General features: G+C 41.5%; 1 protein-coding gene across 1 annotated transcript; it reads left to right on the plus strand.

Moving 5' to 3' along the window:
• Positions 1 to 7,678: 7,678 nt before the first annotated feature.
• LOC308677521 (synaptotagmin-1-like) lies at positions 7,679 to 16,907 on the plus strand (the record flags this gene model as incomplete). Its single annotated transcript, XM_081343994.1, has 8 exons — positions 7,679 to 8,406; positions 9,703 to 9,884; positions 12,421 to 12,540; positions 13,856 to 14,023; positions 14,235 to 14,402; positions 14,659 to 14,776; positions 15,877 to 16,010; positions 16,698 to 16,907. The coding sequence occupies exons 1-8, from the start codon at positions 8,256 to 8,258 to the stop codon at positions 16,905 to 16,907; spliced, it is 1,251 nt and encodes a 416-aa protein (XP_081200120.1). The 5' UTR covers positions 7,679 to 8,255.
• Positions 16,908 to 18,318: the final 1,411 nt, after the last annotated feature.

An 18,318-nucleotide genomic window follows, 5' to 3' on the forward strand; every position in this document is an offset into this window, starting at 1 on the left:
CCTCTTCCTCGTCGCCTGGGACTGCGGCACCCGCCTTCTTGAAGTTTGCTTGTGTGTTTAATTTATTTATTTAATTAATTAATTTGTTCCGTCTGCTGCTCTTCTGTTAAATGTCCAGAGAGATGTTGCATCCAATTAGCGGCTGTTACATTTTGGAGAGGCGTGGCAGTTGCATCTTCCTTTCTTCCAACGTTCCTTCCCCCCACTCCGGCAGCTTTCCCGAGGCGCATTGGCTTTCCATAATAGAGAGAAGCTATGCGAAAGGGGTGTGTGTGAGAAAGAGAGAGAGAGTGCTTGCACACACAAGAGAAAGCCAGAAACCACTCAGGGGTATTGTAGGCCCCACCACGCATGCTCTCGGGGAAAAAAAACAGCCGTTGTTCAAACAAATATTATTTGTTTCCTCATTTTTTATGCCATCATTTCGCTTGGTTTTCAATTTAGCCCTGCCCTTAGTCTCACACTCTGAGATAATTTTGAAGGCAAATCAGGGAGAGGTCTGCAATATCAGAGAAAACCAATGGAATTGGTTTTTGATTTTTGTTGCTTTATCCATGTCGTTGATTTATGTAACTACAGCTGTCCTTACCGTAATAGTGGGCCCTCACTATTCAATTCAATTCGATTTAGTGCCATCAAAGAGCAGTACAAGGGTCCTCACTATCATATTAAAGTATTCCTCCAAATATATTTGTAAAGCACATTCTTCGTTGCATTGCCACTTCCCTAGCACAAGTCTCAGACATCTCTTAGTTCTGCTAACCCGAAGCTGTCTCATCTGACGCTCCTTTAGAGTAAAACAGAGATTTTTGGCTTAGCTTGCACTAAAACGAGAAGGGCGCAAAATGCTCACGAGTCCTACATAGTGGAACACTACCTTTTTTTCCATTCTGACCTTATATTTAGCAAATTAGCACAACAATGAAAAAATCTAGAACAATAGGCTGGCAGATTTGGCAGGGACCATGAAGGTCATTAAGTCTAGCCTTTTGCTCAGTTTGGGATTTATAATTCAGAATGAATTCACGGCATCCTTGACATAAAACTATCCGGCATCTGCTTAATTATCTCCAGTGGAGGAGACTCAATCTGTTCTGCTGCCAAAATACCTTAGGCATTTATTTAAATGCTGAGCCAAAATCTGTTTCCACACAGTTCCTATCCACTGATTTTACTTCTATACTCAGCAACAGAGAAGGCTTCTTTATGTTCAGTTTTTAAATATTGCTTTCTTGTCTCACCTCATGCTAAGTCAATGCTTTAGCCACTGCTTTCTTAAGGAATCCAGGCTGTCAAGCAGGTGTAATAAGAGGTTCTAAGCCATGATTTACAAACTGCCATGTCAACATTCACACAAAAAGCTAACGTAGACACAAAGAAAGAAACTGCCTTCTGGCTTAGCATGTTTTGTGAGCCCAGCCACAAGTTGGTAGTTAGGCGAACCAATGATGGTTTGTTTGGTCAGTTCCTGATATGTTCTCCTTCCTTTTTAGCTGTCATGGTTTTGAAACCCTGCAGATAAACTGTATGGCACACAAAACCAAGCTAGAAGCAATAGCAGAAATGTCAAAGAAAGAAGGCATCCGTGATTATACATCAACATCCAATAACAGGTTCAAGCTGTGATTTACAGCTCCTAGGAAAGATGGTATGCTAATACAAACAAACGTTGCACATCGACATCCACATGGGTGCACACACGTACACACATATCCTACGGTTCAGTTGGGGGATGGAGATGCATTTCTTTACATGTGAGTCCTTGCCTTCCGAACTTGCCTACTGCACTAAGTTATTACTAAGTTATGGTTTAGTCCAGCAAGTAGTGTGAACTTAGCCACTGTGATCTGTTAAGCACGGTTTATAGCACAGTATGATATCTGAGCTCATGTATGGAATAGTCACCCAAGCACACATCAGCAAGGAATACATTGGGGGGGAAAAAGAATTTTGAAGTAAAATTTCAAGGGTAGATCGCCTAAAGGAGCGGTCCCCAACTGGGCCAGGCAAGCAGCTGGGGAGCAGGTGTGTGCATGCAGCTGCACTTGTGCTAACACACAAAGTTCTATTTGTGAAAGGGCACTTACACAAATGGAATTGCACGCGCTTGTGCGTACGCTCACGCACATGGCTGCCATCCCCTTTCCCCCTCGCCTCACCAGGGCACCATGCCAGAAGGTTGGGGAGCACTGACCTAAGGGCAGAAAATACGTATTATGGAATAACCTTTTTGATGGCAATAAACTAGGCAACCAACAAGAATCGTCTAATGGAGCACAACCATTTTATGAATAGTCTATTCCTAAATAGAAAAGTCTATTTAGAAATAGACTATTTCTAGTGCCCTCAGGTCACTTTTGAGTCTTAGCAACCACACAGATATATTTTTTTTTCTCTGTGGTGTTTTGTCAGTTGTTAACTGGTCCTTCAGGTCTTCCAACAGTGCACACATTGTCCCTCTACCTGAGTTCACCCACCTGGCTGTTGGTCATCCTGTTCTTCTCTTTCTTTCCACCATTCCCTGCATTAAAGCCTTCTCCAAAGAGTTAGGTTTCTGCATAGCGTGTCTAAAGTGGTTTAATATGAGTCTGGTCTGCCTGGATTGATTTGTTCTACAAGCAGTTTGTTTTTGCTCTTCATGGTATTCTTAGGAGCTTTTCCCAACATCATCATTTTTTTTCAATCCTGCTTCTTCAAAATCCAACTTTTGTTTCCATAGAATGTCACAGTGAATGCCATTGCTTGCAGCATTTCTGATCTTTGTAGGCAAAGACACATTACCGCAGGGGTGTCCATCCTTAGCAACTTCAAGACCTATGGACTTTAACTGCCATCAAAAACCTTGCTATGTAGATGGCATTACTCTAACAACCCAAAACGTAAAGATGCTGGCTGGGGAATTCTATTAGTTGAAGTCCACAAGATTTAAAGTTGCCAAGATTGGACATCCCTGCATTACAGCATCTGGTTATCTTTTCCATGACCTTCATGGCTGGTCTACCAAGTAATACTCTGGGAATGTTTCTTGACACTTTGTTCCTTGATAGATGAACCTAGAAGTCAAAACTATTTACCACTTCTATATCGTCCTTGTCAATTCTAGGGCTGGATGTTATACCTGCTGTTGTTAGTCTGGATTTCTTTTTGGTCCCATTTTTCACCTGTACTCCTTGACTTTTATTACTAGAGCTTGCAGAATCTTTACATTTATGGCTGTAAAAGTAAGAGAAAGGTTATTGATGTTTTTTTCCTCAGTTTTAAAACCACACTCATCTTCTTATCCCACTTCCCTTAAAACATTTTCAGCATATAAACTGAATAAATAAAGGAGAATACATTTGCCAACCTGGAGCAAATATATTTCATCAATTGTGTTTCTGAGGGAAGGGAAGGGAAGGGAACTGAACAGAACTGAACAGAACAGAACAGAACAGAACAGAACAGAACAGAATAGAATATACTTTATTGGCCAAGTGTGATTGGACACACAAGGAATTTGTCTCCAGTGCATAAGCTAGTGTACATACAAGCAACAAAATCATAAATCATAAGATACAATCATAAATCATAAGATACAACCAACAAAGTGATAGTCATAAGATGCCAGTAAGAGTAGGTAATAGGAAAGATGAAAATATGAGGACAATGAAATGTTCGGAGATCCCCATTTTTCTAAACACATTTCACAGCTTGATATGATCAACACAATCAAAAGACATTTTTATCATCTTCATAATGCTTCATCATGACATTTTTGGATATTCTCTGCCCTTCTCAGTTATCCAGTGTGTATCAACAATAATTTAGAAGTTAAACTGAGGCCTTAAATTGTTCAGATTGTGAGTTATTCTTTATAGGGAGCTTATATTAGAAAATCTTTCTATTTTCCCATGCTTCTGCCCAAGACCTATTTAAGTCAGCACATCCCCATCACACCTTCAATTAAACCATTGGAATTACCCCGTCTTATTGCCAAGCCAGGATTGGACTATCCTTTCCAGAGATCTACATTGTTGACACATAAAAGGCTTTGAAATCTGGCTGAAAACTATCCAGGCAGCTGACCCCAAGCTGTCTAGGTCAACCCCAAGGAAAAGAGCAGAGAGGCATCAATCTATCCACCTCTTGGCTTGAGACACCTACATTTTGGGAAATGAGCCATGGAAGGGATGAATCTGGAGGAGTTGGCAAGAGCCCGTGTGTCTCACACGGCCTAAGAAAGTTTGTTCTCCTAGGACAGGGGTCCCCAAACCCCAGTCTGTGGACCAGTATCTGGTTGCGGCATGCCAGCAACCGGTCCACACAAACAAGCAAAGCCCCATCTGCGGGATGCAGGCAGCACACAAAAACACACACCCTCCAGTCTGCGGAAAAACCTCTCTCCACAGAGCCGGTCCCTGGTGCCCAAAAGGTTGGGGACCTCTGTCCTAGGAGAGTCCAAACAGAGGGAGAGATCCACCCTCCACCCTCCCATCCTTGCCCACCTCTCGTCCCCCGGGCTTCAAAACGAAGGCACTCTAGCTTTGTGTGTTTGCATGTGTGTCTTTCTTTTAGTGCTTATTTTTATGTTCTTTTTATTTTTACTCCTCTATTAAACAAGATACTTGTTTAATGTAATTATTCCCTCCTGCCTTGCGAGGAAAAATTCTATTCACTTCACGTTGGCTAGACAAAGCCTGCCCTCCACTCATCTGTGAGATTTTTGGCTTAGCTAATTATATAGAGACAATAGACTTGCCAGTTGCTGTCTCTTCTGTTGCCTTTGGCCCTTCTGTTCTTTGTGGGATCTCCAGCCTCCAAATTGCTGAATAGCTGCAGGCATGTTTCTGGAAATCTGAATGTTCCTTTCAGACCACGAAGGCATCTGTCTTCCATCACGGAAACATACTACAGTTGCTTCTTTGAAAAATAGCAGTTCCACTCCTTCCAATGAACTTGAGCTTTCGCTTTTCCCGAAACACCTGCTAAAAAGCTCTAATACCAGAGTGTCCCCTTTTAAACCTTTTTCCGGTTTTCCTGGCATCTTTTAGCCCGACGAAGGATCGATGAGCAGTTGGGTTAGACATGGTCTTCATGACACGGGGTAGCTGCGATAATCTTGGACACTCTGTTGCAATATAACAGTGGGACAAGACTAAATCCAAATGGGGCAATAGAAGGACTGGAATACTTTGAGGAATACTTTGGAATACTTTCAGGAAGATTGTAAGACAATTGAAATAAACCAGTGGAAGAGAAGTGAACTAAATGACTGAAATTGGAGGTGTTTGTTGTATAGACAGACCACAGGGGAAATGCACATCTGTGCTCGCCTGGAATGTAATCAGAAGCTTGAAGGGCTTCCATTTAGCAAATGAATGGATGCATTGGCGCCAGACCATTGATTTAAAAAGGTGCCGATCTTTGAAACACATTTATGCTCGAGCCAATGCAGTTATGTGCTCACAGAGAAGTGATGAGGAGGTAAATCTGTATCACAGACCGTACCGCTCCAAATAACAAATGGAGACGGTTTATGTTGTAGCTCCGACCCCCGCGCTTGTCTTAACCGAGGATGAGGACTCTGAGGATGATGGGGAGGAACTGGCAAGGCCTCCATCTCCATCAGGAGGCTGAGAGGAGCAGCCAGTGCTTGAACAGCTGCAGCAGCCTAGCGAAGATGAGTCATGGCTAGACCCTCGTAGGTTGGGAAGGAGGCTCAGGGAGTAGCTGAGTCATTGAGCCACACCCATTGAGCCACACCCCATAAGGTATATAGTTTAGTTTAGTTTTATTAAATTTTTATACCGCCCTTCTCCCAAAGGACTCAGGGCGGTGAACAGGGCATATAAATAGAAATACAAAAGTTAAAAAAGAACAATAGTTTCAACAACTTTGGGTCACGTCTTTGGGAACTCTGCTTCTTGTTTGAAACCTTGGTCTGCATTCTTGGTAATGCTTCTGTACATCTGCTAATGAACTCTTTGCTTGGACGTTATCTCATTTCAGCTGAAGTTTGAGGTAACGAGCTTATGTTGCTGCCAAGACCTTATCAGTAGGCAATTAATTAAAGCCTGTAGCATTAACTCTTGCCAGTCGTGCCTGCTTGTCTGTCTGTGCTCCGGGAGGGGGGAACAGAACAATTTAATTTTTTTTAAAGGTCAGTAAAAAGCATAACTTGTGGAAAGTTAGTCATGGATAATTTATTCTGTCATTTGGTTTTCTACACGCCGGGGCTGCAGCTCGGATCTAGGCTGAAATAGTGCAGCAGGAAAGATCTCTTTGGACAGATGAGGTCAAGGAGCAAACTGGTTGAGTAGCATGACAGGTGAGCTGGCAAGCAAGTAGAGGGGGTTGAATTCAGTGTGGTCTTGTGGGGTGGCCGCAGTAGAGTAAATATAAAGAAAGGAAGACAAAATAAGCTCCGTTGGTTTTTTTTATAATTAAAGTGAGTGGAAGAGGGAAACTGAATGGGACAAGTCAGATGTCTCATCTGTGCCAATAATTCTCTCGTCTCCTGCCTTTCCTTCCTGTTTATTTTAATTTGCTTTACATAAGCAAATTACGTTTGGACTGAATGAACAGCATGAAGCACAGTGTACAGTTCATGGAAAGGTCATCGTGGGAGGATGAGAGAGAGAGAGAGAGAAACCAGGGCCAGCTGATGAGTTGGAAAGCTCTACTAAGTTGAATTAAAGGCTGTCTCCTTTTTTAAAATTGGCTGTAAAATGAACAGTTCCTAAGCTCCCTGAAACTTGTTAGGTCCAATGTCCTGGCCAACAATGGGAGGAGCAAATGTATGTCCCTTAGAACAGGGGTCTCCAACCCCCGGTCTGTGGACCAGTACTGGGCTGCGGAATGCCAGCAACCGGTCCGCACAAACAAGCAAAGCCCCATCCACGAGATGCAGGCAGCACACAAAACCACGCACCCTCCGGTCCGTGGAAAAGCCTCTCTCCACACAACCGGTCCCTGGTACCCAAAAGGTTGGGGACCTCTGCTTTAGAAACAGGCAGCAGGGGCTGATTAGAACTCAGTTGAAAATCAGGAGGGGTGAGAGAGGAATGAATTGGAGCAATGATGAATGGAAAATGAAGCCAAAACAAAGAAACATTGGGCATGAACTAAAAAGAAGCAGGTGAAAATAAAACTTATCTCAGAAGCTTGGCAATTGACTCATATTTATGACGACTGCAGAGTCCTGGGGTCACGTGATCACCTTTTCGACTTGGTGTCTTTTAGATGTGTTGGTAAAATCCATCCTCTGCAACCAGCGCTAAGGATGACGGGAACGTCAATCAGCTTTATTCGAAAGGCCCTTTGTGTTGGGGAATACCTATGTGTTGTGCACAATGTAATATGAAGTTGCTGCTGTAGATGTGTTGCCCTAGTGGCTTAGAGCAAATAATGGACAAGTCTAGCTTCATCTAAAAGATCTCTTGAATTCTTTATGTTGCTAAGTGAGACCTTTCTTAAGTTACTTTTGCCCTATTTTATGGCTTTTCTTGCCATCATTGTTAAGTGAATCACTGCAATTGTTAAGTTAGTAACACAGTTGTTAAGTGAATCTGGCTTGTCCGTTGACCTGGCTCATCAGAAAGTCAAAAAGGTGATCACGTGACCCCAGGACTCTGCCGTCGTCATAAATATGAGTCAATTGCCAAGCTTCTGAGGTTTGACCATGGGGATGCCCCAACGGTCATAAGTGTGAAAAAACAGTCATGTCACGTTTCCCAGTGCCATTGTAACTTTGAACAATCACTAAATAAACTGTTGTAAGTTGAGGACTGCCTGAATCTAAAGTCTGTTTCAATAGTTTAAAAACCATCTGGATTGATCTTTTTTTAAAAAAAATTACAAGCCAGTTCAAATATAATGCCAGGAGATATTTCAGTGTTTGGGGTTTCAAACATACCTTGGTTTACTGGACCATTGACAGGAAATCATGAGAAGAAAACAGAGAACAGAAGAACCTCCAGACCTCTTAATCATGTAAAAAAAAAATCCTGACAAACATTACCTCTTCTTCTTTTCTTTTTCCCCCTTCTAGAGAAACAGGGGGGAAATAAAAAAAAACTTCATTTCAAGAAGAAAAAAAAAGATCATGAGGAACAGGGAGAAGATGCCATTGTAAAGACACTTCCCTCTTAGGTTGCATTATTTAATTTTAAAAGAAGAAAAAAAAATCAAAGATTTAGATTAAACCTGTAGCCCTTGTCAAGAGAAAGAAGTACATAAATTATCTGCCTTTTCATTCTCCCTTTCCAGATTCCACAATGAATGCAGCACGGAGGTCAGCCAGGATAGATTCCGAAGTGACAGAATCCCAGCTGGAACCCTCCATCAATGCGACCCAGATGCCCAACAAGGAGAATGTTTTTTCAGACATGAAAGATAAATTCATGAACAAATTGGAGAAACTGCCAAGTAGGTGGAATTAGGCTGTTTCCAATCTCAGAGTTTAAACTGAGGGAGGGTGGATCGACTGAAAACTATCAAGGCCGATTTATTTGAAACAAATGACCAGGATTTCTCAATACTTTATTTTACATAGTCTTATTTTTAATGCTGATCATTTGTAAGGCTGTCTTTTGTAATTCCACAAAAGTTCTTTCATGAGCCACCAAAGTTAAGTAAACTACGGGCTGTGCAGTTGTTACAATATCACTTTTCCCTCCCTCCCTCCCTCCCTCCCTTCCTTTCTTCCTTCCTTCCTTCCTTCTTTCTTTTCTTCTTTTTTTCTTTCTTTTCTTCCACCCACCTTACTCCCTCCCTCCCTCTCTCCTTCCCTTCCTCCCCTCTCCTCCCCCCCTCTCTCTTTCTCTCTTCTTTCCCCATCTAGGTCAATGATTCTGGGTGGCTTACAATTAAAACACCGCACATTTTTCCTGAAGCGTGGCTAGAAAATGCACAGGCTATGACCAATGAAATGTTATAGGACAGTAACTCCATTTCCACCGCACATAACGTATATTTATGTTTCTTCTAATATATCCTTCTCTTTTCCTTATGACAAAGAAGACAGAACTTCTTTTGTCAAAAAATCATTCTTTGTGGGAGACCAACTTCTATCCATTAACTTTCAGCCAGCATTTTCACATCCTAACATTTCTCACTCATCTTTCTATGATTAATACATAGTCACCAAAATACAACACTTCATTTACTTGCTGTAACTTTTTACCATTTGCAATGGTTCGCTCCATTTCCCTGTTAAGCAGAATGACCGTGGTGTTCAATACTTCTAGCTGTATCATATAGCTAATATTTGCTATAGATTCATTTGATTTCTCAATCAACAAAAAGATATTGGTCCATAAAATGTGGGATTACTTCCATAAATGTTTAATAATTTCTCCCTTCTGCCACATTAAGAACTATAATTTCATAATGAATTTATTATTGATTATAACAGTTAGTCACGCAGTCAGCTAGATGTTTACCCTGACATCTAAAATAAATAGATTATCGTTATTATAGGTACAACTTTGTGAAGTCACAGCTGCCAGTTCTTGGGCTTGGGTTAGACTCAGTACTAATCCATACATTAACCAGGTCTAACCCTATTAAGATCAGCCTGAGATCAGCCAAGGTCTATTAGATATTCCTAGTGATAATTAGGAAAAGTCATATTTAACTAGTAAGTAATATAACGAGGCAATCTCTTTGCTTCAGAATCTGTGGCATCGCCTTTCACTACTCTCCTTTTTTTGTCCACTCTAGTACCGCCGTGGGCTTTGGCCACCATTCTTATTGTGGCCAGCCTTTTGCTTCTCTGCTGTTGCTTCTGCGGTTTTAAAAAATGCTGTGGCAAGAAAAAGAAAGGGAAGAAAGGGAAAGACAAAGTCAAGGCACAGATCAACATGAAGGAAGTGAAGGAGTTGGGCAAAAGCTACATTGATAAGGTGAGCAAGGGGGAGGGGGCTTCCCACGACCTGAGGATCTAACTTGCATAAAAGAATCTCCCTGATTTACAAACCATTCATTAACTATGACAGTTTGCACGTTTGGTGCAGATCTTGAGAAAAGGCCGGAGTTTGTCCTTCGTGTGGCCCGGTACCTACCATGCAGAGGCGGGATCTTGTTTGACTTCAAACTGTGCTCTAAAAGCAATGCACTGAGAAGAGGGTATGCGGGTCCAATAGGGAGTCTCAAATGTGCACAAAATAGCGGAAAACATGTTTGCCGTTTTCCAAATATCTTCCAGAGTTAAGTGTAGCACATTTGAGGACTTTTACTTGCAACACAGAGAAAACACTGTGGTCTAGTAGGGGAATATGAGAAGGTCACACGTTTCATTGCTAGTTGTGCCCTGCAATGACTATTCTGGATCAAGGCCGTTGTACTGTAATTAATCCCTTGTTAAGACTTCTATGGTCTATATAAGCAGATGCCATTACCATTAACAGCTCTCTCTCCAGATAGCTGAACTTGTGGAAACACCCTTTATCATCTAAAAATACCTTTATTGCATGTAGAGTAGAATACAACAGGTGTGGTGCATTAAGATGATGTTTGAACAGTATTTCCAAGGTCAAAAGATGTTATCACATGTCTGCCGGTTATGGAGGATATCAGGCACAGAGCCAACAAGAACGACAAAGTTAGCTCAGAAAGAGGGGAAATACATCACAAAGAGGGAGGGATTAACTGGTCCATTATCATAATGTATAATTTCCCAAAACAGCCATGTGGTGGCAGCAGACTAGTATTTCAAGTTTCTCTGGGTGAAGGAACGTTAGCTGTGATTGTCCTGCCCGAAAAGCCATAGTGGAGCAGATGGAGCAGTAGTATTACCTACACTAGGGTGAGCAGGCATCAAATGCTGGTATCATTACAGTATGCAACTGCTGAAACAAATGACAAACAATAACCTAATTTGGGGGCCAAGATGAAGAAATACAATTCCAGGGAGGAGGAGGAGGAGGAGGAGGAGGAGGAGGAGGAGGAGGAGGAGAGGCTGTCCAAAGCCTTTTCCCTCTGGAAAACTCTGGAAACACAGAGTCAGGCACAGATTCTTGACTCAAGCAGAATAGTTTCAATTACATGAGTCCTGTAAGGGGTCACACAAGGAGGGCGGTCTTGAGAAAAAGCAGACTGGATTCAGAATCCAATGTGAAGGAAGGAAACTGAGCCTTAACTGGAAATAAAAACTAGGCAGGTGCAAGGTGGAAGGACGGCCACCCTTTGGCTTGGAAGTCTGGCCTTTCCCCCATCTTAAAACTGAAATCATAACATTGTAGAGGAAGCTGCCGTTAACGGGTAGCCTCACCTGACTCATGGCTTTTTCTGCAGGCAGATCCATTTGTTAATAACAAAAGGATGAACTAGGAACATGAAATGTTGGGGAGTTATTTGCAGAGGTCAAACCACTGAAAAGAAGGAGCTGTTTAAGCCTTTTTGATAATATTTTCTCAATCTTAAACCATTAATTACTGGAGTTCTATGTTTACAAGGGGGGAAAAAATAACAGGCCTAATATTACAGAAGTGTTTCTCAACCCTAGCAGTTTTGAGACGTGTGGACTTCATCTCCCAGAATTCTCCACACATCTGAAGTTGCTGAGGTTGAGAGACATTCACAGGATAGGAAATACAGCAAAATTTTGAGGATTCTCTTGCCCAGAAGGCAGCTAACCGGTGATTGTAAGATGTTAAACTTGTGAATGCTAGACACTACAGAAAAGCTTCTTCTGCCACAGAAGTAAAGCAGAGAGTCAAAGACTAGAATGCCAGCATCTTGAAAGCTCTATTTGTGTTAAACCAAGCTGACTCTGAGGGGATCAGAGAAGCAAAATGTTTATCCAAGCATCCTCTCCACCATTTTATTTGCAATGCTGCCAGTGGCGACGTGATTCTTCCTCTGTCTTTTATTTGCTCTGATTCCTTCAATCAATTGGAGCAATTCATCTGATCAGGGTTAGCAGGAATACTAGTTTGCCTCCTCCACGTGTCAGGTCCCAGAGTTAATTTTCTCCTTGCTCCCAAGACTCTCATACCAAAGTCTCCTTTTTCATCAGATTTAGAGGAAACTTGGCATCCATGCAGGATAACAGGCAGTAAAATATTGAAGGGTTTGGCAACTGAATAACATCCAGCATTGCCTGATAGATTTGTGTACGACGGAAGGGAAAATTCACACTGGGTGGAGTTTGTATGCTTGTATCAGTGCCCACACAATATCTCATCAAAGCAAACCAGCTTTTCCCCATCTTTGATGCCTTTCAAGGATTACAACCATCAGAATTGCCAGGCCAGGATGGCATTCAAATTCTGGGATGTGACATCACAACACACCACATATAGAGGATTGAAAGTTAGATAAAGAATGAGAAAGGGCGAACAGATCATGTGGCCTTGTGGAAGAAGCTGTTCATCCACCTTGTTCTTAATGATTTTCTGTTGAGTTACTTGGACCGTTTCCTTCTTTCCTTCCTTCCAGGTACAACCAGAGGTTGAGGATTTAGATCCATCGTTGTTACAGGAATCTGAGGTGGAGAAGCCAGAGGAGAAGCTGGGGAAACTCCAGTACTCTCTTGATTACGACTTCCAGAGCACACAGGTGGGCAAGACAAACACCTGCCCTGGCTCAGATAGTGGCAGACCCATCTTCGTCTTCCTGTCAGCTTAGGGAGGCTGCTTGAACATCATCCAGAAAATAAGAAATGCACTGCCAAGAAAAGACAAGTTCTGGAAAGCTTTTTGCATATTCTGATTTATAAATATTGATGCACGTGGAGAAATAATTACTATAACGTAAATGGAAGTATAAAAGGGACGCAGTGGCTCAGTGGGTTAGGACGCTGAGCTTGTTGATCAGAAGGTCGGCAGTTTGGCGGGTCGAATCCCGAGTGCCGCGTAGCAGAGTGAGCGCCTGTTACTTGTCCCAGCTTCTGCCAACCTAGCAGTTCGAAAGCACGTAAAAATGCAAGTAGAAAAATAGGGACCACTACGGTGGGAAGGTAACAGCGTTCCGTGTGCCTTTGGCATCCAGTCATGCCGGCCACATGACCACGGAGACGTCCTCGGACAAACGCTGGCTCTTTGGCTTTGAAATGGAGATGAGCACCGGCCCCTAGATTCGGAAAAGACTAGCACGCATGTGCGGGGGAACCTTTACCTTTTAAATGGAAGTACAATAGACCTTTTTATAACAGGAAAGATGGTGACCAGGTCATTGTCCCCCTTTTTTTTGCTGCGAATTCTGCATGAGCATTTTCAGGGTCTCTGATCCTTCTTTTAGTTTTAAAACTTGAACTAGGCAGATTTCCAAAGGATACTATCAAATGAAGGGTTATTTCGCCACATAATAGGGCAGCTGGCCAACTTACCTTCATTAAACTGTTTTCTTTATCTGCAGTAATTACCGTCCTTTCACCCTATCCCATTGGCAAAATTTGAAATTAAGGGCGCAAGTAAAGCTAAGGAAATGTCCTATAGGAGTTCAGAAAAATAATATACATTTTATGTACTGAAAGTCCCACGTTCTAACCCCAGCATCTGCAACTCATACCTAGCAAAAATTATTAGGAAAGTTCCCATTTCTTCCTGTCAGCTTAGCTGCTTTTAGTAGTTAACTTCTATCACAAAATACCTTCTCTTTACCCCCTTACTGGGTAGGAGAAAAAAAGACAAGAGAAGTGATAGTTAACATTGAAAGATTAGAATTAGAAGATAAGTTTATCTAGTTTTTTTAAAAAAAAATTGTGGGTAAAGTAAGGTGATGACATGTTTAAAGGTGCTTGAGGAAATTACCTGCTTGTCGGAAAATACTCAAGAGGAATGGAGAAATCCTGAGTTGGATAGACCAATGATTTGGCTCCACGGAAGGCGTTTTCCTAAGTTTGAATATTTTCATCTTAAATCTTCCCCCTCAGTTGGTTGTGGGCATTATACAAGCTGCTGACCTCCCAGCGCTGGACATCGGGGGTACCTCCGATCCTTACGTCAAAGTCTTCCTGCTTCCAGAGAAGAAGAAAAAGTTTGAAACCAAAGTCCATCGCAAAACGCTCAACCCTACGTTTAATGAATCTTTCAGCTTTAAAGTAAGCGTGTTTCTTTTCTCTTGGCCAAAGTTCCAAAAATGCACAAATACATGTCTTCTATGTACATGCACCTTGCCATCTTCCTTTTTTTTAGCTCTAGGTCTCCCCTCATCCATTGTGGAACTTCCCTTCATTTCACACCGCTAATCCCCGCCTACCAACAAAGGTGCACACAGTTTAATCCTGTGCCACCATTATGTTTAATGCTTAGGTCCCTTATTCAGAACTTGGTGGCAAGATTCTCGTCATGGCCGTCTACGACTTTGACCGCTTCTCCAAGCATGATGTCATTGGTGAGATCCGTATCCCCATGAACACCGTGGACCTGGCACACGTGATCGAGGAGTGGCGAGATCTGCAGTCAGCAGAGAAGGAGGAGGTAAGCACTTGTGCAGGAACCTTGTTAGATAAAGAGCTCTAACGGAAAGGTAATTTGAAAATTGCATGTATATATATATATATTACAAATGAGACATATTTTTCTTTGGAAAACTACCACACGATTGGAGTCATAACCCAACTCACGGGTAGTCAAGTATCTTCTTGGAAGGTAATCAAGAACTTTGACAACTGCATCTATATTTATGAGAAATATCCATCCTAGCTTTGAAATAATCATTCATTTCTTTCTATAGCACGAGAAGTTGGGAGACGTTTGTTTTTCACTCCGATATGTCCCTACAGCTGGGAAACTGACAGTGATTGTGCTAGAAGCCAAAAATCTCAAAAAGATGGACGTGGGAGGGCTTTCAGGTGAGAATTAAGCCATTAGGTTTTATTTAAATTGCTGAACATTTTAATGTACCATTTGGATTATCACTTTGGGGGGGGCACTCTGAATCCCCTACTATTCTCTCACAATTTGTGGCTTCAACTTCTGGCTATAAAAGCAAACCGTTCCCACGGGGAAAGAGGTGAGGAGGAGAAGTAATGAAGTATGCAACTCTCGAGAGCTTGTGAATATGTGTAATATTCGTATGAAGAGTAGGAATGGGAATTAAGACTTCAGATTGTCCCTGGGACGCAGTGGCTCAGTGGGTTAGGACGCTGAGCTTGTCGATCAGAAGGTCGGCAGTTTGGCGGGTCAAATCCCGAGTGCTGCGTAACAGAGTGAGCGCCGGTTACTCGTCCCAGCTTCTGCCAACCTAGCAGTTCGAAAGCATGTAAAAATGCAAGTAGAAAAATAGGGACCATTACGGTGGGAAGGTAACAGCGTTCTGTGCGCCTCTGGCATCTAGTCATGCCGGCCACATGACCACGGAGACGTCCTCGGACAAACGCTGGCTCTTCGGCTTTGAAACGGAGATGAGCAGCGGCCCCTAGAGTTGGAAACGACTAGCATGCATGTGCAGGGGAACCTTTACCTTTTACCTTTATTGTCCCTGGGTGGGAGGTCAGAAAAGGCCACTTACCTATTCAATCTTGCTGGGTCTCCCATAGTTGTGGGTTTTAAAAAAGAGGGAGAAATGAGCCAGCTCATTTAATTTGGATCAACAGTTGTTCAACATATGGGAATGAATGTATGTAGCATTCTGTCTTGGTTTGCCTGTTCAATGAACCGTTTAAAAACTTGCCGTGAAGATTTGTTTTGGCCAACAATAAAAATGCATACATAAAACACAACTATTTTGCCCTTTGTTACTTTCCTAGAAATGACTTTAAAATTGGGGAGGGGAGGGGAGAGTTGGGGAGGTTTGGGGAGAGGGGAGGGGGAAGGGAGGGGTTTTGTATTCAAAATCTATTGTAAAACTTTTCAATAAAAAAAAATTGACTTCTCCCATCAGGATATTGGGAGTGAAAAGAGAATCATAAAGCATTTTCATACTTTTGTTTCCTTTGTCATCCTACCCCAGATCCATATGTGAAGATCCATCTCATGCAAGGAGGGAAACGCATCAAGAAGAAGAAAACAACTATCAAGAAAAATACACTGAATCCCTATTATAATGAATCCTTCAGCTTTGAGGTGCCTTTTGAACAAATCCAGGTAAATCTTCCTTCCCTTCCCATTTTACTTGAAAATATGCTCCAACTATTTCCAGTCACTTTCATCTGTCCCAAAACTGGCGCTATCTGTTTCAAAACAGGAATTGCTGGAGTATTGTAGGCATTTTATTTGAAGACCTCGAGATAAGTTTGTTTTGCATGTTGTAAGACCAAGCTCTTTGTAACACATCCCAGAAACTTATGTTCTTAAGGAATCCTGCCCATTGGGTCTATATACCCAATGTCTAATTAATATACTGGGAAAGAATGAGATGAGGTTTGCTGTGGTTATTATGATTTGCTTGTCTTAGGGAATGAAAACCCTCAGAATTGTAACCTTTTGCAAAGCTCCAGGATAGGGTTAGGGTTAGCTTTCACTTGACCTGAAGGATCAAACTATTTGGAAGCCAAAGGTCCTGGAAATTCAGATAATTGTAAAGCTGAAAGATGCTGCTTTAGAGGAGAAGTGATGGGTTCAAGCCAGCATCTTTTTTTCCCCCTCTCTGCCACTATTCTGGCTAGCTGGCCTCTCTAGGCCGCACACCTCTGTTTGGAACTCAAGATGGAGAAAACAGAAGTTAAAAACAGAACTTGCCAGTGGGCAGCAGTAGCAAGAAAGGCAGTTGAATCCCTACATTCCCTCCAATTACTTTTCATGCTGATGATCAACCTTTTTTTCTTTCCGTAGAAAGTCCAAGTTGTCCTGACGGTCCTGGATTATGACAAACTAGGCAAGAACGAGGCCATTGGGAAGATCTTTGTAGGCTGCAATGCCACGGGTACTGAGCTGCGCCATTGGTCCGATATGCTGGCCAATCCCCGGAGACCTATCGCTCAGTGGCACACTCTGCAACCTGAAGACGAGGTGGATGCAGCAATTGGGATAAAGACGTCTTGATATCCTTCACTTCCTGGCCGACGTCTCCGGCAACCATTCCATCTCCCATCCAAAGCAAATGGGAGTGTGTGGGTGAGGCTCCCCTGAAAAGGCCTGTTGAGGGGGGGGGAGGGAAGGTAACCTGTGAGCTTGTCTCTTTTCTCAGAGCCATTTCTTGTTTGGAAAAAAAATAATCTCCGAGAGAAAAAAAACACTTTTTAACCCACTGTGTGAAAAAAGAAAGAATGCTTCCTTAGTAATTGGAGACAAGTGACCGATTTACTATAAGCCAACCATGAAGCTTACAAAGCAATTTATGCTGATTTAGAGATATATTTCAGATTTGACTTGTGCATTTGAAAATCGAGCCTTTATGTAAAAACAGCCTTTTCCCCCTCACAAGCATTACATAGTACATACAGTAGTAATAGTTTATCTGTCAAATTTGGCAACCAGACTCAAAATAAACCTACTGTTAATTCTCTTTATTTGATTACACTATAGGTTCAAAACTAAATTTCTTTAAGGGATATCATTTCATACACATTTTGAATGCTGCTGTATTATCATGTTTGAAAACTAGACCCTGTATGAAAATCCATAGTCAACAATGTCTACAAATATATGTTCAATAATAGATTTTCTAAAAGTTACAATGAGCTCCAATTACAATAACTAAAAAATTTTGGAGACTGTATTATAAAACATCTTTATAAAGTTAGATCTCGGATAAAAATATAACAGAACACTTGAAAACTTTGTTTAAAAATAAGTTTTCTACAATTTCATCACGGCTTTATGTTTTGACTAAGGCCAGAATTTACCGGTATATCCATTTAGCTGGAAGTAAATCCTATTTAATTCAAAGACACTTTTGAAGAGATGTTATAGGTTTCCAAGATAAGAGTAAGATTAGAATTTCTGAATTCTGAAGTACTTCAAATATACTCCTCCATAAGTTATTGACACTCTGTCTAAAATAGGACTAGGTAGGTTGAAATTGTAAAATGTAATATGTGTAGATTCCATACGTAAAATTTTAGTAAACATAATGTAGGATATCCTAGCCATCTTATTACAAAACATCCACATACTAGAAACAATAATTTATAGAGCCTGCAGTTTGATGCTAAAACATAATAGCGTGTTACACATTAGCCAATGTATTAAGCTATTCATAAAGCTTGTTGGTTTGTTTTCAATTAATTTTTTGGTTTTTATAACAGTTTTGCTTATGCATTTATCTGTTTGACAACTTGTGCTTTACATATGTATGTTTATGAAATGTTTGATATTAATAAAAGTATTAGGGAAAATTTGCTACAAACTTCCTGGAAGCAGGTTATATTTACTAGCGTTTACTATCCAACTTGTAATAATTTTGATTTGTTAAAAACATGTTTACATTTTTGCTACAAGCTTAAACCGGTTT

The sequence above is a fragment of the Vipera berus genome (assembly GCF_964194415.1).
Source record: "Vipera berus genome assembly, chromosome: Z".
In the NCBI taxonomy this organism is placed as follows: domain Eukaryota; kingdom Metazoa; phylum Chordata; class Lepidosauria; order Squamata; family Viperidae; genus Vipera; species Vipera berus.